Source organism: Rhamphochromis sp. 'chilingali' (assembly GCF_963969265.1).
Source record: "Rhamphochromis sp. 'chilingali' genome assembly, chromosome: 12".
Classification (NCBI taxonomy): domain Eukaryota; kingdom Metazoa; phylum Chordata; class Actinopteri; order Cichliformes; family Cichlidae; genus Rhamphochromis; species Rhamphochromis sp. 'chilingali'.
The window spans coordinates 25,812,645-25,838,637 of record NC_137939.1 but is presented as its reverse complement, the minus strand read 5'-3'; the positions used below and the strand labels follow the sequence as shown (position 1 = coordinate 25,838,637).

The 25,993-nt window shown below is 40.1% G+C and overlaps 3 protein-coding genes across 4 annotated transcripts in view; 2 read left to right on the top strand and 1 right to left on the bottom strand.

Moving 5' to 3' along the window:
• nkain4 (sodium/potassium transporting ATPase interacting 4) overlaps nucleotides 1-9,697 on the top strand; it is a 57,764-nt gene extending 48,067 nt beyond the window's left edge. Inside the window, exons 6-7 of one of the 2 annotated variants that reach the window (XM_080898060.1) lie at nucleotides 6,574-6,658; nucleotides 7,389-9,690. In XM_080898060.1, coding sequence (XP_080754186.1) covers nucleotides 6,574-6,658; nucleotides 7,389-7,398 — 95 coding nt within the window. In that variant the 3' untranslated portion in view covers nucleotides 7,399-9,690. Of the gene's footprint in view, nucleotides 1-6,573; nucleotides 6,659-7,388 lie in introns of both variants that reach the window. The other variant, XM_080898061.1, reaches the window with a different exon arrangement.
• Nucleotides 9,698-9,899: 202 nt separating this feature from the next.
• Nucleotides 9,900-14,428, bottom strand: birc7 (baculoviral IAP repeat containing 7). The gene is made up of 7 exons (XM_080898059.1): nucleotides 12,837-14,428; nucleotides 12,253-12,352; nucleotides 11,786-11,867; nucleotides 11,615-11,660; nucleotides 10,652-10,861; nucleotides 10,330-10,395; nucleotides 9,900-10,148 (listed from the first exon to the last, which is right to left on the bottom strand). The coding sequence occupies exons 1-7, from the start codon at nucleotides 13,375-13,377 to the stop codon at nucleotides 9,949-9,951; spliced, it is 1,245 nt and encodes a 414-aa protein (XP_080754185.1). The 5' UTR covers nucleotides 13,378-14,428; the 3' UTR covers nucleotides 9,900-9,948.
• Nucleotides 14,429-14,579: 151 nt separating this feature from the next.
• On the top strand, nucleotides 14,580-23,072 carry LOC308406822 (YTH domain-containing family protein 1-like). The gene is made up of 6 exons (XM_080898058.1): nucleotides 14,580-15,006; nucleotides 15,819-15,843; nucleotides 18,660-18,739; nucleotides 19,011-20,657; nucleotides 20,805-20,849; nucleotides 21,023-23,072. The coding sequence occupies exons 1-6, from the start codon at nucleotides 14,980-14,982 to the stop codon at nucleotides 21,047-21,049; spliced, it is 1,851 nt and encodes a 616-aa protein (XP_080754184.1). The 5' UTR covers nucleotides 14,580-14,979; the 3' UTR covers nucleotides 21,050-23,072.
• The last annotated feature ends 2,921 nt before the right edge of the window (nucleotides 23,073-25,993 follow it).

The window sequence follows — 25,993 nt, the reverse complement described above, 5'->3', positions numbered from 1 at the left end:
GTGATTGTCTATATTTGTGTGCATGAATTTGTTACACAGAGTTATCTGCGGTGAGCAGACACACCAGCAGAGTGAGTGGTGGGGAAAATCCTCTTTGTAAAGTAGGTCATGGAGTTAGCCGCCTAGCAGGGATTAAGCTTGCTTTTAGCTTGTCTGCTAATTATGCTGCCGCCCTCTGTGCTGAGTCCACATCTGCAGAAAATGCTCTAAAAACAGACAGAGGAGCTATACGGCAGGATGCACAGGGGCAGTATCATCAAGTTGTGTGAGAAGGTCAAAATACAAAAGTTCTAGTATCTTCAAAAAACATGGATGCACGTGTTCAGGACCTTTTTAATACTTTAACCTAACCTTAGTAGTGCAGTCAGTCATTTTTGAGGTCATTTTATACATAAAAAAATAATATTGTACATATTAAAAAAAATACATTAATTAGTGTGCAACAAACTGATGTGTTCTCATGAACTTTGAATGAATCCATTAAAAATACACAGGAGCAGGCATTGGAAAACCTGTTCACAAAGAACACACAGAATATGAAGTCAACATCAAGTGATGATGAGCTGGTCCTGATGTTTCTAAACAAGCAAAGGAAGAAACTGAAATTCTTGGTTCATCCAATTCTAATGAGAAGGCAGCAGCAGGGAGAATTTCATGGTTTAATCCGGGAGTACATATTTCAGGATGTCAGTGGAGCAGGCTAAGCTCTTGTTGGCAGAGTTAGGACCACACCTGAGGACGCAGAAAAACGATTTCCCAGTGCAGACTGACTCGAGCAGCGTCTAGCTGTGTGTCTGAGGTAAAATAGTATTATTTTACTATTTGTATATTTTGTACCACTGCATTTTTGAGCTACGAGTCCACTTGTTCCCAAAGGCAGTGATCAGATTGGTCCGTTATCTTTATTCGTATCCGAAAAGTCTGGAAAATCAAGCTGGGTTTAAGAAAAATGCCACAAATTGGTCCAGCAAAACTATGTGGTCGGCATGAATGAATAGGTTAGTCTGAAAAATATTTTTAAGCTTCAAAATATTCACATGAATTTTACACGCCTGGTGAGTAAAGGCCTTCAGACTTCAGATATGAAGGTTCATATTTTTATCGTCTAAGAAAGGGTCCCCCCCCTCCCCCCACTAAAGAAGTAAAAATCTTCCTCTTCTTGAAATCAGGACTTTAACACGTGAAAGTTTGTATAAGCGTGCTGATTTATTCCTGATAATAACAAAGTTACTGTCAGCAGATGAGAAACTCAACAATGAGCCCACTAAACAACAACAGCTAGTTTTAAGTTAACGTTATGACAGTTAATGTTACGCTTGAGTGTCCTAAAAATCACACGTTCCCTCTGATAAACAGTTTGATTACGTTCTCACATCATATGAGAGTTTATTCACTAAGCGTCAGAGTCCAACAATGATAGGTCGACTTCAAAGAAAATTTCACGTACCGAGAGAAAAGTTCAGGATATCCTCAATGACTCATTTCAGTGTTGTTGTCATAGACACAAGTGAACTTCACTGACTCATTGACTTGTATCAGAATTTCTTCACAGTTTTACAGCCTGCTTCAGAGTAAATACATGTAGACACCAGCTGAGGTGAACAGCAGACTTATAGCCTACAGTCAGTACAGATGAACAGTGGCCACCATAACTACCATTATACCCTTGAAGTAGGCAAAAAAAAACAGAACTCGGTTAACTGCAGTCTGCAATCTACTGACAACTAGCAATGATATTTTACACACTGTAACGTTAAGATAATTTCCATTGACATTTAACAGTATCCCAATCACAATTTTACAAATGAAATTTAACTTACTCATATTGCAAATCTGAGGTACCTGTACTTCATTGTCCATCTTATTTTTTATGCCATGAAAATAAAGCAACTGACCAAAAGAATAAAACATGCTAATTTTAAAACAGTAGCAAAGTGTTAAGTAGAGGAGATCGAACATATTTTGTGGATTCATGATGGGTTGAGAAACAAAGCCAGTCATAGCTTGGTAGTGTGAGGTGAGGCAGAGACACATGTTCATCAAAAGTATCCTGATATAAACAGTAGGGACAAGCCCAGATCTTTGCTTAGGGATAAGAATTTTTAATTTTCTTTTTTGTTTGTTTGTTTGTTTGTTTGTTTGTTTGTTTGTTTTTTAAGGGAACATGTTTAATATTAACATTAGCATTGTATCAGAGTTAGCTTAGAGCTAATTTGCATCTGCAGTCCCTTGGTGGGTTACAAGTAAAATATCACAGCAATAAAATATATAAAAACTGAACTGAATTATAAAATGCATTGTTTTTAAAGCTGACACTAGAGTTGGAGGTTTTAATGATACTGTGGCATTCCACCAAGTTGGAAATCAATACTGTCAGAGATTTTGTGCTAATTAAACTACAGTCCCTTTTCACCAAAGCTGTTTTCATTTGCTGTAGTTCAAACTAAATAATGGCTGATATTAATCTGATGTTTATGTTGTACCTATGAACATCTCATCAGTGTGACACTGGGTCAGAATGTTCAACATCAGATCCCCGAAACTGGAGGATCAAACATCGCTCCACTGATGCATTGACCTAATAGCTGATGTTTATGCAAATAAACTTAAGTTAGTCAACCAAGATGACAAATCAGTTTCTAATATAAAGGTCTTGTTTTACCCAACTAAGAGTCAAATACCCAGACATATGAAAACAAAAAGAAACAATGGAAAGGCTGGAACCAGAGAATGCATTAAATATTGCAAATTTTACAGTAGACAAGTGTGCTCTCCAGGGTCTTTTGCAGAAACACAATGAAATGGGGGTGATCTGCCAAAACAAACAAAAAGCCAACAAGCAAGTGTTTCGGGGTGATTAGCCAGCCCCATAATATATGCTAATCAAGGATCCAGGCAGCAAAGATGCATGAATTTCTGTCTATAAGCTGCCCAACAAGCAATTGAAGCAAAAATAATAATAAAACAAATATTATTATGTTGGTCAGCAAATTTCAAAATCAATACATGCTTAATGGATCAGCAGTCACATTAAAGTAAAATTACGGTGGCAACCTCTTTGCGACTAGTAAAAGTTAGTGGTTGACCAGTGATTGCAGTTGTTCTCAGACAGGTTTGCACATTACTGTATAAGTACAGACAAATTGCCAACACATTGAAATCAGTCTGAATTGTTCTTTTCATTTCCCGTTTATCATCACAGATCTGGTCCCTGCCTTTGAAAATGGCAACAAAGTCGCAAGTTCATTGAACAAAGTTGCAATAATTTTGGTCATACTATGATAACATAAGCTAGACGGTTAATGGAATTGTTTATGATATACTATCTTCAAAGACTTTATAATAATAGCTCATAATAAGCGCAAGCAATTCCAAATTCCAGTGAAAACCAGTGAAGACGGTGCTGGATGTTGGAGTTTAGAAACATCATTAATGCAGACAAAGTTTCTACAGACTCCATCTCTCCCTTGAACATCTTACTCTCACTCATCTTTGCATGGATCATAAAATTTAAATGCACTTTCAATCAAACACACCCAACATTTTTATGTGCAGAATAACAATGCATAAAACAGCAAAGATGGCTGCGTGTGTGAGGCGAGAGATGCAGACATGCAGAGCCAGCTAGGAGTGTGTGTGTGAAAGGGACCACAACTGTCTTTTAATTGACCTCTTCCATCATTACAGATTCTCTCTACAGAAGTCTTGAATGAGCTGTCCAGTCTTTTATCACTCTCTCTGTCTTTGTCTCTGCCATTTCTCACCCTTGTTTTTCATGATTTTCCTTACACTATACTCTGTCTGTTTTAGTCTAATTTTTCAAGCGAAGCCCCGCCGTCCCCACCCACCACACACACACACACATGCACACACACACCACTGTCTGCTGACTGTCTGTATCTCTGCTTTACATTACATTACTCCCTGCTTGTTTGGGGGCACTACTTAGATGCCTTAACTACTGACCTACATACCTTTCATATCTTGCATGTGTCTGCAGAAGGGGGAAAAAAACCAGCTTGCTCAATCTGCTGGGAAGAAAGTGATCTTGCTTCTGTCAGTGTTGGTGTCAAAAAACCGCCAGTATCTGTTTTAATAATCTCTCCTGTTAAAGGTTTTCTGTTTGCACTGGTGTTACTAGATTTAATGTTGAAAACACAGTCATATGGATTTTTTTTTCCAGTAATTTCTCAACCATCAAGAATCAGTGAGCTGCACAGAAGACCGGCCTCAGAGCAGGATCAGACTGATGCATGCTGTAATTAATAGGGAAATGATTCAACATGGAACAAGCAATTAACTGGCTGAAAAACAATATAGTCTGTAGGAGGAATAGAGGTCGGGGTTATAAATTAAGCATTTAATAGAGAGCAAAGTAATGTTTTGACACACTGAATGTCTTCATTAGAGTGAAAAGAGGCAGCTTTAGAGGCAACCTATTATGCCCAAGCCAGGATTTCTTTCTTTCGTTCTTGAAATCTTAATAAAGCAGATTTAAATGATTCACACAAAATAATCCTTATTTGGGTCCTGGCAGACACAGCCCCTCAGTTCATCATCTATATGCAACAATCTCTTTCACAACCCTTCCCCCTCCCTTTAAGCCAGCTTTCTTATGATTGGCTGTCCCTGGTAAACAAAAGGTTTGAACAGCAGGTGGGTGGGGCTTCTGTACTGTAAAAGCCTTAGTTTTTAGTTCATAGGTCCTTTTCTAAGCAGCAATTTTAAGCATTGTAGCTCAGGTTGATTAAACAGAAGCGGCCCCATTCTATTTAGTGTTTCACAGCTGTTTCCTGTCTTAAAAAACAGAGCCATAATTAATCTTACTGGTTAATTAGTAATACCTGTGTTTACTTAGCAATTATATGCGAAAAGACTACTGTGAAAAGAGCTTATGTGGATTGCTTGCACATGCCCGAGCTTATTATTTTTAGCTCTGGCTTTGCTAAATAAGAGAGACTAGCATCCTAACAGTGTATATACATGACAGAAAATAAGGATATAATACAAAATAGTACATCATACACACCGGGCCCAGTTTAAGTTTAGGTTGGTCAGTGCATATGTCACAAGATTCTTTACAGAAATCTGACTTTCAAATACTTTCCAAGTGGAGAAGTTGACCTATTTGTAGTTTTACATGAAAGGCACACATATCGCCAAAGTCATTGGGATTTCTGCTCCGGAGTCCTCGAATATCTGTGTCAAATTTTGTGGCAATCCATCCAGTAGTCAAGCTGATATTTCACTCTGAGCCAGAGTATTAGATTCACAGACTGGTGGAGGGATCCACCGAGCGATATTGCTTTGCTATCCCACGAGCTGTAGCGTGTCTAAAAATGGCAACCATGATTATCATCCAGCTGTATTCCTCAGCACGGTTTATCATGGCAGGAGATGGATCCCCACCTGCTTATAATGAGAAAATCACTCGTACAGAAAAGAGCAGGGGAGAGGGCTTTGTGTGTGTGTGAGTGTGTGCATCTTTGTATCTTTTGGTGGGTGGGTGGCATGTGTGTGTGTTTGTGGTGTGCAGATGAAACAGTGAATGCCTGGAAACCGGGACAGGGTCAGAGGAAAGGGGTGACACAGCACAACCCCTCTGGCTGGTGTGCGCATCCTGTCTACCTATCAGCATTTAGCAGACCACCCCTGCCTCCTCTTATCTGGATGGAACTGATTGGGCCGTCCACTAGTCTCTATGGCTGGCTTGTATGTGTGTTTTTCCACCACAGGTGCTGGGTTCCAAAAAAGAAACAGATGTGCTCATTTTGTTATTCACTCAGCTAGGGTCCTTTATATATTTGGTGTCTTTTCCCACTGAATAGGGTGCAGCTTCTACTTTTCTTCCACTCGCTGTGTTTAGAGGAGACTCGCAGCTCCTGGACACGCTGGCCTTTTTCACACGGACTCCCTAATCTCCTTGGCTCCCTGTCAGTCAGACCGACAAGCGTGACGCACCCCGTCCTCTCCTCCTTTTTCCTCCCCTCTCTGTCTGTCTCCCTCTCTGCCGTTTATGTCCCCTCAAAAGCCCCAAGCCTTTTCCATCCATCTCAAAAATCCCTCTCTCCGCATGTGTGAAAAACACACTGCACTTTGGTACCAGCATGTCCTTCTGTTTCTCGCATGACATAACACTCGCTCGCTCATCTGCACCTCGCCTAGAGTCTGAACTCTTAACTGAGAAATTAAACAGAAAGGTTTGAGGATCAATTTGGTGGCTGAAGGTCACCTCTGTTTCTGAGCGATAAAAAGGCTTAAGCTATTTTGACAGCTGGCAAGCTTTCGCCTGTTCCCAAGCTTTCCCTTAGGCTTGAGGCACATGCACAGATGAAAAACAGTTTTTTCTCTCTCTTCTACTTTTGTAGATTTTGTCAAACTAAAAGAGACTCAAAGTTTGCACTGTTGTTCACAAGCTACCTTACAACATCTGTGCACTCCATTTGTTCCCATTGTGTCTTTTTGTTTCCATTTCATTCTTCATTCAGTTTCTTTTTTTAATCGTGCATGTATTTTTAGTTGTCTGTCTTTTGATTTACTCCGGGATTTATGTGTTCAATACTTTGTTTTCAGTTGATTTTATTGGAGGATTTGACCCATTCCCACTCTACCATGTCAATGAGAAATCATCTCATCTCCTCTTAAAGCCCATGTACCCGTAAGTACGAGTGCGCTCTCATCCCATTACATGTGTATTTGTCTCTGTGCGTTGGAAGCATATTTATGTGACCTTTCACATTGTTGTTGGTGCAAGTTGTGATCGTGAAACTTTTACATGCGTTGGAAAGTGCAAGAAAATAATCTCCACTTTCATGTCCGTGCCAGAGTTTAGTGTTAGCATCTCTAGGTTGCAACACAGCGTTTACTGACAGAGATTACACAGAGTTGCTTATTCAGTATCTGGAGAAATGACTCATGTCTGGGGAGTAAACTAGTGTCTGAAACATGCTACATCCTGTCAGTGTGCTTTGGGGAATATGGAGACCTTTCATAGCACTGTGTGCGTGTGCGTAAGTGTGTGTGTGTCCACAGGCAGCTACTGGTAGAAAAACACATAAAAATATGTCTACAATTGGATTAATCACTTAAGTCGTGCAGAGGAATTAATAAAAATAAGCCTGGGAAGTAATGTAATAATTCTCTGCCAACATGAAATTAATATTTTATTAGCTTCTTGACAGTTTAATCAACTCTGTCTCTAATAGGAGGAAGTTTTCATCTCCCCTCTTAACCTACTGAGAGTTACCTGTATATCCTGGAGAAATTCTTCTAAGTGTGTGTGTGTGTGTGTGTGTGTGTGTTTGTGTGAATAGAAATATCTTTTTCCTTTGGTTGTTCAACAAGTCTTAAAGCTATGCCCTTTCTGTCTATCTTTTTGTCCCTTCCAGGTCTACGTAAATAGGAGAACATCCAGCGGGGAGGTGATGCAGCAAATTCCTACAGAGACAAAATGGTTGCTTTGACACAAACGTCCCAGTGCGCTTCGGTGCACGAGACGTTCCTCCCTCTTTTGATTTCAGTCCTTTAAACGTGTAATTTGCTGATGTACTGCCCAGAAAAGCCAACATTTCTCTGTAAGGGTCCATCGTGACGGGTTTAGGGAGCTGGGGAATTGCAGTAAAACAAAGCATGTATTTAGGGGTATTTGTGTATTTGGGCAAGTATCAATCATTTTGTTCGTGTTGATTTCTCTGCTGTGCTCCCACTGCTGCAACCTGCCCACAATGGGCAAATACCCCCCTCCCAGACTGTGACTGTATAGAACATGTACAGCTATTAAATACATTGTGGATGTAATCAGGGGCTGCCCATCATTGCCAGTCTGTGGTGCTGTGTCTTAGAGGACTCACTGATTTAGCATATTATTGCTGGTTTGGCTCAAATCTTAGCCGGAGGGCTGAATTACAGTGGAGCCTGTGGAATGAGCTATTGTGTGCTGTCTGTTTACTTTAGGCCAGGATGTGTGTGCATAAATACAGAAGCAGAGCAGGAAGAGACAGGGGAGTGTAGAGGTAGAGGGTGGGGAGGGAACAAAAGCACCAAACCTACAGGGGCATCTGTCAAAAATAGAAAATGTAAATAATGAAAGTGGGAGGGTTAAAATTAGCTTTTGATTTAGAGTTTGAAAATGTGAGCTATCAAGAATGCAAAATAGCGTGAGCCTGCAAGAGGCATTCAAACACAAAGGATGGCATGCGAGTCTTAGTTTTATTTCGGGAGTCTTATTATTGTGACTATTTTCACCAACAACAAAGTCGGTGTTTCTGAAGTGTCAGGTGTTTGTGCTCGATGATACGCTGAAAGCTTTGTTTTCACGTCAGTCCCCCTCTAACTACTGACAGATCTGCCAAGGGTGATCATTACACACACTCAAACAAAGGTTACATAGCATATTTTTAACTTGAAGAAAACAATAGAAGTTGTTTCGTTGTTCATATTTAAGCACAACAGTGCTGAGATGTCTGGGTATGGTCTTCAGTGTAGAAGTAGCGTGGCATATACATGAATAGATCAGAGAGTTTTCTCCTGTCACTTCAGCAGTTTAAATTAAATTGTCAGTGTTAATAGTCGCAGCTGTGATTGTTTGAGAGCATGTTGGGGTGTTTTTTTGTTTTGTAATTTTATGCATATTAAGTAATAAGTAAAAAGCAAAACTGGTGTCTTTAAATTGCTTTATATAAACTGGCAACTTAAATTTCTTGTATTCTGACCCAGAAAAACGACAATTATTCAAATGAAATGAAATGAAAAAGTTCATATCTCCCATACTGATTGGTAGCACTTCTTTTGTTCCTGTTAGTGTCATCAAGAAGTCAGATTCGCTCACGCCTTACTGGTTGTGTGAATCACTACTGCCCTCTGGTGTTCATAGTATTCATGTGCAAATTTCAAGGCTGCTGAGTTTCTGCTGCATGCTTAACCTTCCATAAAACTCCCTTTTTTTTTTTTTTAGCACTTTCCCTGGCCAGGATTTGTTTCTTATTTTTGTGTTGTCATAGTTGTATTTGCCTTCAGTTGTATGCTACATCATATAGACTGAGATTTGGTCCATTTGAAAGTAATTGCATTGTGTTAATTGATTGGAATAGTTGGCCACTTGGCTTGTTTTCTGTGGAAGTTTTTTCATTTCTGTTTTCAGCAACTTCAGCTATCAAGTGCGTGTCAGAGTCCTCTGTGATCTTAAATGTTCTTTACTGCCAGACAAACAGTTTTTCAACTGTTAGGATTCTTAAAATGATCTGAATACTGTTTCCATTCGATTGATCACCTCGCTGTCTGAGAGATGCAATAATTTTTGTGTCATTGTTTCTTTATAATTTAAAGTTTACACACTCCTGGGAAGCCAGCTAGCGTGTGAGTAAAAACACAAAGCACCTCATATTGTAACATAATCAGTATTAACAGGAAAATGCTTCTAAAATCCTAATGTAAAACAGGTCTTCCTCTCAGTGCAATACAGCCTTTTCCTAACCTGGTGACTAGTATTAGTTGAAACATGTTATATTTGTTAAATTTCCACTGAAAAGAGTATCTCTGTGTAGATACTTTTTGTTTTTATAGAAAGTGGAAATGGTTCTTTTTCTCTTCAATTTTGCGTCCTGTGTTCCTCCAACCCGATGTGACCTGAATTTGTATTCCTATTTATCCAGAACTGTGCTTTGTGCTCATGTAAATATGTGTTTGTTAATAAAAGAATGTGCTCTTTTGATGGTCCCATGTGTCATTTAGTAGGTAATTCTGTTTTTGTAAAAAAAATAAAAAATAAAATCCAGAAGCTATAAATATGATGGCAGCTTGAACTGTTTATTGTAGAAAATGATCTGGTAACCCTGACAAAATAAGCAATCAGCACTCTTTATTCTTTCCAGTACAACAGAAACTGGGGCCTGTGGAAAACTCAAGGCCACTCATGCAACACCTGTATAGGGGTGGCTTTTCACTACAGCCTTAGGACATGAAAGCACGGACGCTGCCTCTGATGACAGCTCTGCAGATGGGGCAGTGACGTAGGCTGGCAGCACAATCACCACAAACCACCAGATGACCACAGGGGATGAAGACAATGGACACAAGCTTGTCCATGCACACTTTACAGGTCCTCTCCTCCTGCAGCTGCCTCAGCAGCTCCTCTGGACTGTTTTCCTTAACTGTTGGGAGAAACCGATGAAGACAAACACACAAACTATTTGTTCAAGCACAATGTTGTAAGTCAAGCCTATAGTAATTATACACATTTACTGTTTAATTGGTTGATTTCAAATAAATAAAACTACTACAAGCACAAAATTTTGATCTTTTTTGAAAATCTTTGAAATATTGACTGCTGACCTTTCTCTCTGACAGGTGTCTGTGTTCTTACATTTCCAGCACTGGAGCCTTGCCTCATCTCTGGGTCTGATGTATGCGAACATTAAGAGTCAGTCAGATATATTCGGAACTTAAGGATCCATTAAAATGGTGAATTTTCCTTAATAAAAACAAAACCATTTGAATTCTAATTGAAATACAATGGCTGTTGAACAAATACAGTGAAAGGAAAAGTAGAAACCCCCACCCCCACCCCCCCCCTTTCTATTGTGAAGTGGAAATATATACAGTAGCAGAAAATGTATGTAAATAAACTTAGTTGCTTTCTAACAATGACAGCTACCTCTGCTTCGAGGCCTGCTCTGTCTGTCTTCCTCCTCCGCCTGCAGTACATCAGTAACCAGGTCAGATACAGACGTGTAATGCTGGCCTGTCAGAAGGTACTTGGTTTGGACCAGACTCTCCACCAGGCTGGCTTCAAAGCCCATCTGGAGCACAGACTGTACCACAGGAGAAAGCATGGCCGATGAAGCTCCCAGACCTCCGACCAGATCTGGGGATCAGAGGAAGGGAGATGCCAGGATGATTAGAGAAGCAGCAGCCTTCACTGGACACTATGTGAATTTTATACTAGTCTAAGCACCCCACACACTCTACCCTCTATAAGATAATGTGTAAATAATTGCCAAATTGTGCAAGCTTACCTCCATCTGCCAATATATAAACATTTCAAAGCACAGACCCCTTCTGCATTTCAGCTGCTATGGATTATAATTGTGCTTCCTTCATTGTATGGAATAATTGCCCTGTCATGCCTGCCCTGCAACCATGAGCAATAGTCAAATGGCTTCCATAGCTCTCCCTAATTACTTCAATTTTAGAGCAAACATTAGCTCAGGTAATTGATCGCCCATTAATTTCATTTTCAGCTGCCCCCAAAGCAATGAGAATAGAAAGAAATGGACCTGCTACTCAGTGGCTAATTTAAGGTATTAAATCGAGTTTGTGAAAGGTATGCCTTTATCCATCAGATCTGTATTTCAACAAAAGTGGTTGACTTAGGAATAAATCAATCAAGTGGCCGCAGACCTCTTTTCTCTCTTTGTGTGACTTGCAGTGCAAACAGAAATGTTTGATCCCCCTTTTTCTCTCTTGTGTGAACAAGCAAGACTGAGTGTTGATGGTTTAAATCTTTGCTATATATAGAGTACACATATATAATTAGAGACATGAAAGCAGAAGGCTGCTATGTTGTTAATCATATCTCCTCAGCAAAAGTTAGATTTTTGTTTTTTATAGGACTTACCGCCTCTGGAGCTGATATCTCTACCCGAGGAGGTCTGTGATCCTCCCTGGAGAAGTAATATACTTTTTTTTTTTTTACAGATTTAAATGCAGCAGTGACAAACTACAGCTCATTAATGTGCAGCTATAATATCTCCAATGTTCCAAATAGATAAGAAGCAAAAGGTCTCACCATAGTGTCATCCAGGTGGAAATGAGTGTCCTGTATGTTGCTGATGTATTCCTGCCCCCTCGTTTGGATTAAGAACTCACATCTGAAAACAAAAGCTGCTTTATAATCTACAATATACAGACACACATTTATGCATATGGTGTATATGTGTATGTCAGAGATTTGGCCAAGAGCATCTTTTCAAATATAATACCACCTAATTATTTTTTCAGTTCATTTCTCAAATCAAACATGAAAGATCTTGATAACTCTGGCTGTAGGTTTGTGGTAATTAGGTCATGCTGCAGAACGAATTTGGGACTGATCACGTGCATCTCTGATGATATTATGTGATGCGAATTTTGACATCCAGAGTGACTAAAACCTTTGCACATTTCTCGTTATAAAAAGAAATATTGCCATGGCATGACACAAAAAAAGCATTCAGCTGATGTTTCAATATCTGCCTGGAAATGTCCTGTTGTTACCGTGGAAACCATTTGGCATGTTCCTGCCAGGGGTCGTCGCCTGGCTCCCAGTTCCTCAGCCCTCCGTCGCAGTAGAAGCATTTGACATTGTCACCGTGACCTGCGATAATATAAGACGGCTGTGAAAAGGGAGCAATGACACACGCCCACTTAATCTTCGCAGCTTTAGAACGAACTCAGAAAATCTCTCACGCACCAAAGGAATAAAATACATGCAAAAACTATAACCTGAACAAATTGTAATGAAGGTTAATCAAGCCTTCCCTGATACTGTCTTGACAAAACTACTTGGAATGCTGTTCATGATATTGTGTCCACACCCTGTGTACTGCCTGAAGCTGTACACATCCTACCTCTTTAGCAGCTCCAGCTTTGTCTAGGTTGTTCTGTCCACAACATCATGAGTCAGCAGGACAATTGTACCATGAACTCTCACACAGTGGGGTTGGTCACTCTAGCAGTGACAAGATCTGTGCTGGATATTTTACTTACAAATACGAGTAAATACTATAGTTTTGCTCATCGTTTGTTAAAAACAAGAGGTGATCAGCATTATTAGGCTTTAGAGTCAGACATTTGAGTACCTGTGTAGAAAAAGCCTGCTCTGGCAAGAACATCGGGTTGGATTGAGGCTTCGGTGGGCCAGTTGTGGAAAGTGGTGAGCCGCGAATCCTCTGCTTCCATCTCTGGGTAGACTGCTTGCCCAGCTGTTCCCTGGTCATCCATAGTCATCCTCTGGAGCTGACTCAAAAGCTGTCCATCCACAGAATCTGAGGAGTCAGCTTGAAGTGGGATATTTCCTACAGCTCGACCCAGAATGAAGCTGCAAGCAGGGAAATGTCTTTTATGCTCAGTGGCTGGGCTATCCCCTTGTACCCAGCATCTTAAAATCCCTCCACAGCAGAAACACTGTACTTTATCCCCAGGGCCTAGAAAGAAAAACCCTGCCTTGGCCAGATCTCCAGATGTGACAGGTGCATCTGCTGGCCAGTTGTGAAAAGTTCGAAGTCTCTCTCCTTCTCTTCGCATCTGAGGCTCCTCAAGGATGTGAAGCATAGCTTGCCTGTCATCCATCATTGTGTAGCATATAGGTTTCCCTTTCCCTTTTTGTTCTGTGCCAGTCATCCCTTTTGCGGTCCATAGTGGAGTGCACACTGAAGGTCAGCGCAGCACATCCAGTTGAAAATAATGTGATCAGCTGCAGGGGGCCTGCACAGTGACCTACAGGAGACTGCTTTCCAGAAAATCCCCCAAATGCCAGAATATTTGCTCTTTGATCCTTGAATGAATGACAGCCTGAACATGCCATGTTGCTCCGCCTCTTAGGAAAACACTGCAAAACATTTCAGCGGCATGCCTTTCCCTAATAACTAATAATTTTTAAAAGGATGCTTTTCTTTAAACAAAATAGCAGAAAACAACTTAATGTATAGATCATGAGAATACAGGTAAATAAAAATGAGAGCTTGCACAATAAAATGTGAAAACAAATTGCTTAAATACACAAAATAATAAGATGTGTCATCTTCTTTCTTGGAAGGAAAAAAGTGTACATTTAAATCTAATTAAAAGACCTTCTATCTAAATAGTCTATAATATATGGGATGTTGAATATCTAGATGATGAGCCACAAGGCAAGCCAAGTCGAAACATAACCTACACAAGATGGGGAAAATAAAACAGCTCTTATAGCGACTTTGATTTGATTATAGATAATCAAACATTTCACCATCTATTTACACTATACACAGTAAATAAATTTGACCTTTGACTGAGTTTAGGGGATTGCGTATGTCTCGTTGCTTCCTCCTAGTGGTTAAAGGGTGTAACATTTACTGCACAATTGCATTTCTAATCTATGTAAAATTAGCTATACTAAAATAATCATGACAACTCAACTGTTTTCCTCACTGTGTTTCAGGCTGATTATATACCAAATTCATAACAATGGGAAACCAGTGGCGCTGTGCACACAGTCTCACATGAGCGCTGTGTCTGACTGAACTGTCAGTTCTAGGGGGCCTGCAGAAAACCACCAGCAGTCTGCTGACACCTCCTGGCGCTATTTACACCCACAGGGGATGCAGAAAATAGCACTCGTGATACTGGAATAGTACTTATAGAACTAGAATTATGTTTTTGTGTTTTTTGTTTTATTTTGTTTTTTGTTAAACGACTTGGATTTATTCGTTGCTACCATTAAATCACAGCCATGGATGCACTTTGCCGATGGTAAGGATGCCTCAAACTTTTGCCACCCCGTGGGGAACGACGTGAACTACAGCGGCGGCTCAAAGCCCGGATGGAGCAGCCATTGGGGAAGTGTACAGGGCTTTAACGTAACTGAGGAGGTCTCTCTCTCTCTCTCTCTCTCCCTCTGTGGAATTAAAAAAAAAGACAAAGTAAGAGGCGACCGAAAATATTCACGGTCGGAAAGGCCCGTTCGGCGACACGTACCATCAACTTGAATACCTTTACCGGGGACTTGACTGCTTTCGGACGCAGTATCCGAAGCGACTGACTTGAACTGTGGAAGTTGGGATACGTCCACACAGTGGAAAATATACAGCTGAGCCTGCGCTACAACTGCTAGCCACACGCTAAGCGGCGCAGCTAGCCACAAAGCTAACTGTAACTGAGCTGTGAACTTGCTTTTCAAATCACGGGGGTTGCAATTCAGTCACAAGCTCAGGCTCTGTGAGAATCCAGGGATTTGCTTAATGAATTATGTCTGCCACAAGCATTGACCCTCAGGTAGGAAGGACGACTTACTTCGTCTGTAGAGAGCTTCTAGGCTACCTCACCCGCTAACGTTAACGATTTATTGGGCTATGGCTATTGCTCGGAAGTGCTAGCAAGCCACTAGCATTTGGCCGGTGCTTGTAGCTAGCGAGTTAGCCACTTTCCGTGAAATTGCTAAATGTTTTATTGGACGAGTAAGAAAGATGACACTTTTGCGAAAATATTCAGGCTGTTGTCAGATGTATCTTTAACAGAATCGATATGTTTTGTTGCCTATTGGGGACGGGGAAAAAAGTAGCAGCCAATACCTGAATACGTGAAACCCAAAGCTAGTTAACGTCAACAGATTTACATAAAGGCTCAGGCTAACTTATTCTTTAAATAGTAACTTTTATAATGGAATATTTTCTCGTGTCTGGGCTGTGAAAAATATTTGAATCTGCTAAGAAACACTAAGCTGAAAGCTGCATTAAGTCTGATGGCTTTTGTAGAGCCATTTTAAGGGAGCTATGGTAGTTAGCAAAGTTGTATGTGGATTAGAGCTATCATAAACTGGTTATTTAAATAAACAGTTAATCATAGACCATTACATTGTACAATATGTCAAATAAAAGTGTAATTACTATACACCTTTTAATATAGAATAGCGTAAGGCAAGTGTTTCAGATGGCTCTCTTCGGGAAGTAGTCTCATGTTCAGTTTCTAGGCAATGGATAGGTAACATTATGGGTTGTACTCACAAGCTACGTGTGATATCTCAGGCCGACTCAAAATAACTTTTTGGTCTTCTTTTCCCCCCTTTCCTATGATTTACTTGGACACAGAGATCAAAGGGACAAGCATCTAAAGGTGAGTTGTGGATGACTGTATCAAGATAATTACTTTTTACATCTAAAGACCAGGACAAATTAAAGGAAAACTTTAAATGCTTGGCCTGGAGATATCCAGTGGATCTGTTTTGCTGTTGTGGTTTGAGTCCACTTATCACCTTAGAGGGAAGAGTATCTGAATTACTACAATATTGTTCTTGAAGATCACCTTTGTTCTATGACGAATAAGTTTAATTAGATGTCAGTGGCCTTTTTTGGATGATAGTACCCTCATCCCTCAAATATAAATTATATGCTACCAGAGCCATGTCACAAGTAGCATATGATTGATTTTTGAACCAATGTCTTGGACAGTGCACCATCACCATTATCATAACACTAAATATCTTTTAGTACAATGTTTTTACAGTCCCCCACCCCCCAGACACAGACACTTTTTAGAATAAATGCCAACTTTCATAGATGAACTCTTTAGAATTTGGCAGATTAAGATTGGGTCAGTGTCCAAAATTGTCCTTTTCCACATGTAGCAATTAAAGGAGATAGTTTCCCAGGTTGGTACTACTTAAAACACTGTAACAACATGTAACAACATCTGTGTTACAACAGACCGAAGAACCATAGTCTGGTTTTACTTAAACCAGTGAGATTGGCATCCTTGTCCTCTCTGTGGTGTGCAATACCATATTTCTGAGTAATTAGTACACTATGCTGGAGATTGATACAGTGTAATGAAAATTTATAGTTAAAATTATCTAATTGGATTGTCAAACTACATTGTTTATTGTGTTTGACACTGGTAGATGAATATCTACATTTAAAGGTGATATCCTTTCCGCTAGCGATTTTTAAAAAAATTTATGCTCTTATTCTTCATAAGTCAAGTGTTAACATGTAATACAAATAATATTAAAGCCAAATGGCAAAATATTGTACTATTTCACATTCAGAGGGACATACTAGATTAGAATACCTTTGCTATTAAAAATAAAAATTTCAGAAACCTCTAAATTGGTAGATTGGGGGTGTCAAACACAAGGCCCGTGGGTCAGAATTAGTCTGGCAAAGACCCCGTTCCGGCCCGGGGGATGGACATTTAATTGGCAGTTGGCTGGCAGAATGTTTTTATTTGTACAGACGGATCTCTTACATTTGTGGCCTTACATTTGTGTATATGGCCTATGATGTAAAATTTGACATCCTCCCTTTCCTGTGGATTCAGTAACATTTTTTGAAGAATGTGGCATTTGGGCGAACGTGTTTTATTTTTATGTTTACATACGAGATTGATATTTATGAAATGCAATGATTTATGTCTCTTATGGTTTGGCATTTATTTAGTTCATGATTTTATAGTAAGGGCACAAATCCATCTCTGCAGTATGACACACACACACACACACACACACACACACACACACACACACACACACACACACACACACACACACACACACACACACACCCATAGCCTAGAAAATTGCCTGCAAATTTTTGCAATATAATAAAGGGTGGGGGGATAAAGGTTCCAATCACTGGAGATGCACTATATTCCAGTTTACATTTCCTAAATCCCATGTTGATAAAATTTCACATCCTTCACACACTTTCCATCCACATTAACAGTCTTTTTCCAGTGAATACTCCCATTTGGAAAATATATATATAAATCTTATAAAGTTTGTATCTGTCTTGTGTGAAACTTGTATGAACACACAAGAGTGAAAACAGATATAAAATCCCTTGAAAAATTATATAAATGAAACCTGTATGTTTTGGATACTTCCTAAAACAATATATGAAAGTAATGAGAAAGTGGCCACTTTCATGAGTAAATCATATAAGCCTTATATGATTCACTATATGAAGCAAGCCAAATCTGATGCAAGTCTTTTATAAATTTTTTCTATTTCTTTTCCATATGGGCCAACATAATCAGAAACCCTTGTAATCAGAGTGAATTGTATCATACCACCAAATTGTTAAAAATTGCAATGAAAAAGCTATTTTGAAAAGAACCTGCTTAATATTGTTTTGAAGGCACAATAAGAACTTCCTGTTGCTTCAAAATTGCTCTCATCTCACAGGTGAGGGGCACACTTGTGTCTCCAGAAACTTGGTATTTTCAGTGTAAAACACAAAAGTCCTGAGTACTCAGAGCCTTAAATATCAAAATGTAGTTTTTGACGATAAATCACATTTTTATTACATTATTACTCCACCTGTGCCTCAAAATTCTTATTACTGCAGCTGTCCAAAACAATGACTCCTTTGTACTGTAATGTTGTAGCTGATTTGTGTAAATGAACATTTTTTTTTTTTATCCCAACCAATTATTACACAGAAAGATTTACTTGCAATTTATTATTGTTGGTTCTTCATGAACACTGATATTGGTATATTTGATCTGCTGCAGCTTTTGGACAGACAGGTCTTAAATTGTGCTCATCTCAGGTCTGGCTGGCAGCAGGCCACAAGCTCATCCACATCTGGTTGTCTGGCATGGTTTGGCAGTTTTGGTGTAATGTTTGGGGTTTTTTTTTTTTTGGGGGGGGGGGGGGGGTGCTTTTGGAAAAGCAGAGACATTAAAAACTGATTAAACTAACATTTATAGAACTAATATGTTTGAGAAATCGAAGACAGCATCAGTGTGATTTGATTTTTGATTTTGTAAAAATATATTAAGAGTTTCATACAATCATAAGGTTATCCCTGAACACACTACATCTTGAAAGCTAAAAAAGCTGTTGCTATATAGACCTCAAAACATAACTGCATCCTCAGTACAAAATAAGTTTAAACGATCCATTAATGTTTTGTTTTGTTTTTTTGCAGTGCAAAATGGTTCACTGCATCAGAAGGACACTGTCCATGACAATGACTTTGAGCCATACCTCACTAGTCAATCAACTCAGGTAAAGTCTGCTCTTCAGCTTCTCTCACATGAGTTGTAAGAATGTTATTCATTATCGAATGCCACAGCATGGCAAATGTATGCACAGTCACTTTTTATAAAAAAGTGAACCTTGTAACCTACGCAATGAAATGGGATTTGTTAAGAAGCCTTTAGCTATTTACCTATCAAAAATCCACAACTAGCAGAGTTGTATTTAATTTGTTGTGGGGTATTTTTAAGTTTAACTCAGTTATTTGCTAATGTTGTGATTCTGACTTCTATTCATTCAGAACAACAGTTACCAGTCCATCACCGACCCTTACTTGCCAAGCTACTACGCTCCTTCCATTGGATTTCCATACCCCCTAAGTGAGGCTCCCTGGTCCACAGGTGGTGACCCCCCTATTCCATACCTCACCCCATATGGACCCTTGAGTAATGGAGACCATCACTTCATGCCGGACACAGTGTTTGGCCAGCCAGGGGGCCTGGGAAGCAGTATCTATCCCCACAGGTTTAACTTTTTCCCTGAAAACCCTGCCTTCTCTGCTTGGGGGACGAGTGGCTCCCAGGGCCAGCAGACTCAAAGTTCAGCCTATGGTGGCAGCTATAGCTATCCTCCCAGCTCCCTGGGGGGCACTCTGGTGCCTGATGGTCAGACAGGGTTTCACAGTGACACCCTGAACAAAGCCCCTGGTATGAACAGCCTGGAGCAGGGTATGGTTGGCTTGAAGATCGGTGGGGATGTCACTGGTCAGGGGTCAGCAGTAAAGGCTGTAGGATCTGTGATTGGTGGACCTGCAGTGGCAGCCACAGGAAACGGAGCAACGCCGATTGGAATGCCCCCACCTAAACCCACCTCTTGGGCAGCCATTGCCAGCAAGCCTGCCAAACCACAGCAGCTAAAAGCTAAGGTGAAGCCAGGGATGCCCAACCCAGGGGGAGCTCTTCCCCCACCACCCATCAAACACAACATGAACATTGGGACCTGGGAAAAGGGCCCAGTGACTAAAGTAGCCACAGCTCCACTGCAGCAACAGCAGCAGCCTCTTGGCCTGCCTCATGCCATGCCACCTCAACCCCCCATGCAGCAAGGACCCATGCAGCCCCCTCCTCCTCAGTCTTTGGTGCAACCCCAGATGCCACCTATGGCCTTACAGCCCCAGCCCCCCCATCACCACCAGCCACCACCCCAGCCCTACCAAAACCACACACAGCCCCCACAACCCCAGACCCGCTGGATTGCTCCACGCAACCGTAACCAAGGTTATGGCCAGGGTGGACCTGGCCATGATGGTAGTGGTGTGATGGGTGTGGTTGGTAGTGGGAACAATGGTCCCCAAGCATCTTCCAGCCAAGGACCTTGTGGAGAGTCGCACCCAGTGCTGGAGAAGCTGCGGGCCTCCCATAGCTACAACCCCAAGGACTTTGATTGGAACCTGAAGAATGGCCGTGTTTTCATCATTAAGAGCTACTCTGAGGATGATATTCATCGCTCCATCAAGTACTCCATCTGGTGCAGCACTGAGCATGGCAACAAGCGGCTGGACTCAGCCTTCCGGGCCATGAATGGTAAAGGTCCTGTATACCTCCTGTTCAGTGTCAATGGCAGTGGTCATTTCTGTGGTGTGGCAGAGATGCGTTCACCAGTGGACTATGGGACCAGTGCTGGTGTTTGGGCACAGGACAAGTGGAAAGGCAAGTTTGATGTGGACTGGTTGTTTGTTAAGGATGTGCCTAATAGCCAGCTGCGCCACATCCGCTTGGAGAACAACGACAACAAGCCAGTGACCAACTCCCGTGATACCCAGGAGGTACCCCTGGAAAAGGCCAAGCAGGTGCTCAAAATCATTGCCACCTACAAACACACAACCTCCATCTTTGATGACTTCTCCCATTATGAGAAGAGACAGGAAGAAGAGGAAGAGGTGCGCAAGGTGGGTACAGTCATCTCTCTGTTATCTTAAAAATAGGATTTTGTACCTTTTTAGTGGAAAACTGGTGAAAGTTTCTTTAGATAATTTGACTCTTGATTTGTTCCTGATCTTGTTTTTGTCTGTCTCCTCTTTGCTCTTTTTTGACAGACTTTTGAACCTGCTCAGATACAGAACCGCTCCTGGTTGGATCAGGTAAAAAGCTGACTTTTTTTTTTTTTTGCTGTTTGATCAGCACTTTAAATACATGCAGACATCTGTTCACCAAGAAATGCTGCACTTAGTTTGTTGTTGTCTAATGATCATATGAGTAATGTTTGAGTAATTTTTTGTTTGTTTGTTGCTTTTGTTCTTTTTTTTCTGAACAGGAGCGCCAGAACAGGAATAAACAATAGAAGACATCTATCCTTGGCTTGATCAACAGTTACACTAGGACTTGATTTAAAAAAGACAGAAGATTATGAAAATGCAAGCAAACCCTTCTTTTTTTTATTTTTATTAATTTAATCCTGGTGAATCTGCCATCATTGACACTTGTGCTTTTTTTTTTTTTTTTTTGCCCCATGTACCACCACGTTTTGTGCAGGGATAACAAGCTGATTTAATGTATTACCTAGCCACCACCACCACCACTCTTTTTATTTCAGTTTTTTATAAACATTTTTCTTCCCATTCCATGACGTACTCTTCTCTCAACAGACTGGTTTTCTCTCTCTTGCCCACCCACTCCCCCCTCTTTACAATTGAATCAGGGTTTGACTGCACCATGGAGGAAAAAATAAATCTGCCACTTTATATTTCAGTACAATCAGGAACGGATGTGTCCTGCCCCTATTTGTCCATTTGGGGGCAACATTGCCATGCTTCAGAGGTTTAACTGTGCCAACAGGGTTGGAGGATCACAAAGGCAATGTTGGACTTGGAACTGTGCGATAATAAAACTTCTTCAAGGTTTTATCTATTTTTCATTCAGATCGACAAAATCTCTATTTTTTGGCTTACTACTGACAATTTTCATTTCAGAAACCTGTTTTCTGGAGCCTTAACATTTTTTTTCTAATTATTGGTGACTTCTCAAAAGAACTGCTCAAACAGTGACACTGCTGGAGAAATCAGGGATAGTGTGAAGTCACACGGGACTCGAGACATTTCAGAGGAGGAATTGCAAAGGCCTCTGGGAAAGAAATAATGGATGTGTCCTCCACAACCAGAACTCTCACCATTTAAATCAAAAATTGTACTATTGACATCCTTCACACCCCTCTGCTTTGCTTTCTTTTGATGTTTGTCGTGAAGGGGTCCTTTGTATGTTTCATCAGGAGATTCTGCTTGTGTACACAACCCAGTCTGAGAGAATTGTCGCATCCACCACCTTAAATTACTTTATCAGATTTATGTAATGATGTAAGTGCTGCATTGAATCAATTGTTGCTATCATATTTTTGTTCCACAAAAAGGGGGAAGGTTCCGATATTTGTCTAGTCACCGTCATTCTGTCTTAATCCTTTCTTTGTTTTTTCCTTTAATTTGGTTTCGCTAAGTCTATCATGTTGGTCATAATGCTAAGCTTTAACGTAGGAGCCTATATATTCATGGAGAAAGCCTAAAAATGTATAACCTAAAAATTAATGTAACTGATTTAATATCAAGTAAGAAAAAAATACGAAGAATGAGATGTGGTTTCTGTGTGTTTTTTGGATGTTGCGATTATAGTTTGTTCTAGACTGAAGCCATTGATTATGATACTGTAAACTACATTGAGGTATGTTTAAAAAAGAAAAAAAAGATTGGATATTAAAAAATAAAAAATATTAATAGATGTGTGTGCCCATGCATGGCAAGCTGCATAATGGAAGTCTGTTGGGGATGGCTGAAGTATTATTTACTCTGCAGCTTGTTTTTTCGGGTGATGACGGGTGTTCAGACGCCCGTTTTGGAGCATTCACAGCAAGATTATTTGTGAGATCAGTTGGTTCGCGCCTCGTGATTAGTTTGAGATTGTCATTTAATCTTGGACTGAAAGATTACAAAGATGAAGAGAGGAATTCATGACTGCCTTTTTGCCTTTTAAGGGATTTTTATTTTTGTTTCTCTCGTCTGTGTAATTCTTATTTTTAATCTGTTGTGATTTTACAGTGAGCTAATTCAATTTTCAGATTCCACTTCACAGTTCTCTGAAGTCGTGTCACCTTAACAGTAATGTCAGGTAAACATGTCCTGGAAATAAGCTGTTTGTATTCTCAGATTATGTTAGATTATGTGAGTGTTGTGCGATCTGTCTTGACTGTTAACACCGTTAAAACATTGAAATGGCACAAGTGCTGCACTGTGCTGAGGTACTTCAAATCATTTGAACTGTCTGCTTCACAGCAGTATTTTCCAGGTGTGTGTTTGCACCTGACCAGTGTAACCCCCCCCCCCCCCCCCCCCCCCCCAAAAAAAAAAAAATCATTGAGAGAACTGCCATCTAACAGTAGCCTTTGTTCTTTGTCTCCTCATTTTTTTTTATTTTTTTTTTAAATCTGCACTAATCAATAGCTAGGTGGATATAAGCAATACGGTGAACATGTTTAACTTCACCAACACCGCTCTCACCAAGTAGCGTAAAGGCAGGGAAAAGCTTAAGGATGCCGCCGCCAACCCATCGCAGCCACAGCCGTCTTTCTCTCGGGAAGCGACTGGTTGTGATTGTAGGACAGGGCCTAAATGCATGTTAATGTAAACTGTCAGGAAATGTTTGCTGCAAGAGGGATGTCAGGTTAGCCATGAAATTATATTTATTAAAGGATCAATGAAATACAAAGTACTAAATAAACCTTATCTTGTAGGCCACAGCTGTAGTGACGATACCTTGTTCAAAAGATCTATCTTGGTTTTCTATCTTAAAAAAAAAAATCAAGCCTTAATAAACTGTCCATTCAGAAATTACTTCGTCTTGATCTCATGAATTCTTTGTGAGTAACTAAACAAACATGTGGCCTTATATAATGAGTGAAATCTCTGTAGTGCAGCCTGCAGAGCTTAAATGTCACTGAAAGGTTTTCTTTGCTGCAATTTGTTTTTCTTTGTGTTTTTCACCATGATGCTGACAACAGTGTAAATACTTTATTGTAGTATAAGGCAAATGTGTCCACAGTTTCAAGTAGTCTAGAGAAGAATTTGAGTGCACAAATGGAGTTACTGCACCCTGGAATAAAAATAAAAACAGATTTGACATTTATTGAAATTGATTTAGCCATTTTACGCTTCTAAAATAATACAAGATAGAGGCTTTAGGTTTGAATTAGGAAAAGGGTGGGGGTAATCTAGTTGTTTAGTCTGAGATGTCTTTTTCGCTTGCTGTAAATGTAAGTTGTTTTGAAACTCCGTTAATGATATAATTGATCCACAATAGATTTTCTTTTCTTCCCTTGACAGGAGCTCTCCGTGGTGCTGAATTCTTGATTTGAAGGACCTGCTGGTAGGATGTTCCAGTCACAATCTGGCGTGACAACACTCTGAAATGGAGAATTTCTTCTACCTTAGATATACATTAATGTGATCATTTTAAAGGATGTGTGGACAAATGAGTGAATCCTTTCCAGATCATCAGGGAAGATCTGTGGAACAAAACCTAAATCACAAGACTGCTAATGTGTAACTCTTAGTTCTACATTTATAAAATATGCTTATGCAAACAGTCCATGGATTCAAAACTGGGATGAGGGCATACAATCGGTAATAAAATAATTACAAGAACAGATAGAAAACTCAGTGCAGCTTATTCTTTATTTGTTTTGCATCATTACAAAATATAATTTCAGCTATAACAACAGGCAAACAATATTTTCAGACTATACAGATTAAGCAGCAAAAGGTGCTATATAACTGCTAATAGAATGAGATGAGTTCTTTTTGCTGGAAATCTTTCTGAGTGAATTAAAGAAAAAAAAGATTTTATTAGGTGGCACAAGCTCCAAACCTGAGGCTTCAAGTTACATGACAGCAGCAAATACTGAACTAAAAGTGTTGGAAAATGACAGAAAACACGACCTTTGGCTCTTTGTGGTAATGTTGGACCATTCATTTATTCATATCTAATGAAGCTTTTATTTATTAATATGTTTTGAAGACCTTCAGATGATCATTAGAAGCATACCCATCTGAGCTAAATTTGATCGAGGTAACAACCAAAAGCATCCAGTGGAGACAAGGACTATCACAGGCACTATTCTTCTGTAGTGCTGGTTGTAAATCAATGGCCTGTTTAACAGCAGAGTGAAATCCGAGCTGGTCTAAAAGGAGCACTCAATTATTTTGTGGGACTTTATCTTATTTAGTATTCATTGCTATGCCCCCTGAGTGATAAACAGCTTCCGCGATGCGTTGTCTGAGGGACGCCTGTAGGTGGCATTGAATTGCCTATATTTCTATATGCTGACTCCGTGCGAATAAACCCTGTCGCTATGGTCAGTTTGTATCCCTTCGAGGCTCTTCAGCCTGTGCTGTGGGCCCGAGGATTCAGCCACACCGTGAGGTGTGTCGGAGTGGAACTGCTGTCCTACTTTTCCTCTAGAAATAATATATCAGACGCCAACCCCAGCTGAAGCTAGTAAAGTCCACAACACCTCGTTGGTGGCCTCTGTTACATTTGGTAAAATACCTTTAAAAAATTGCCACACAAGGACAGCACAGAATCCCACCGATATGGATTTAGCATTCATGCGCTCACAGCTGTTTCCGCTGTCAGACATACAGTTTGGCGATTTCTTGGCAAGCTTCGGAGCTGGTGCACCAAAACAATTTGATGCTTAACGGTCTCGCTTAATTTTAAAAGTACAACAAATATAAAAACATTTTATTTTTTTATTTAATTGGTCCCAAATCTCCCGCTTGGGTTTAGAAATGTCATGTGTTTGTTTGTTGTTGTGTTTTTGTTTTAGGATTGGCGCACTTAAAAATGAAAGCCTTTCACTGAGTACTAAATTTAAAAGAAGAAGAAGGCTGAAGAAGACCATATTTTAAAATAATTCCCGAGAGTGTTTTATAAAACCAAGAGGTGGACTTCTGACTTGGCAACTACGTTGTGCGTATCCAGATTTCAGATACACTTTGCATTTAAAGGACATCCCGGACTAATCAGGGATTTCAAAGCAATACGTTTCTCACCAATGACTTGAAATAAACGCTAGATTGGACTATCCCAATTCTATACCAAAATGGCCTATTAAAGTACGCATTGCGTCCATACAGTCAAAGCAACACACACACACACACACACACACACACACACACACACACACACACACACACACACACACACACACACACACACACACACATCCGAGCTTCCGCGTGCG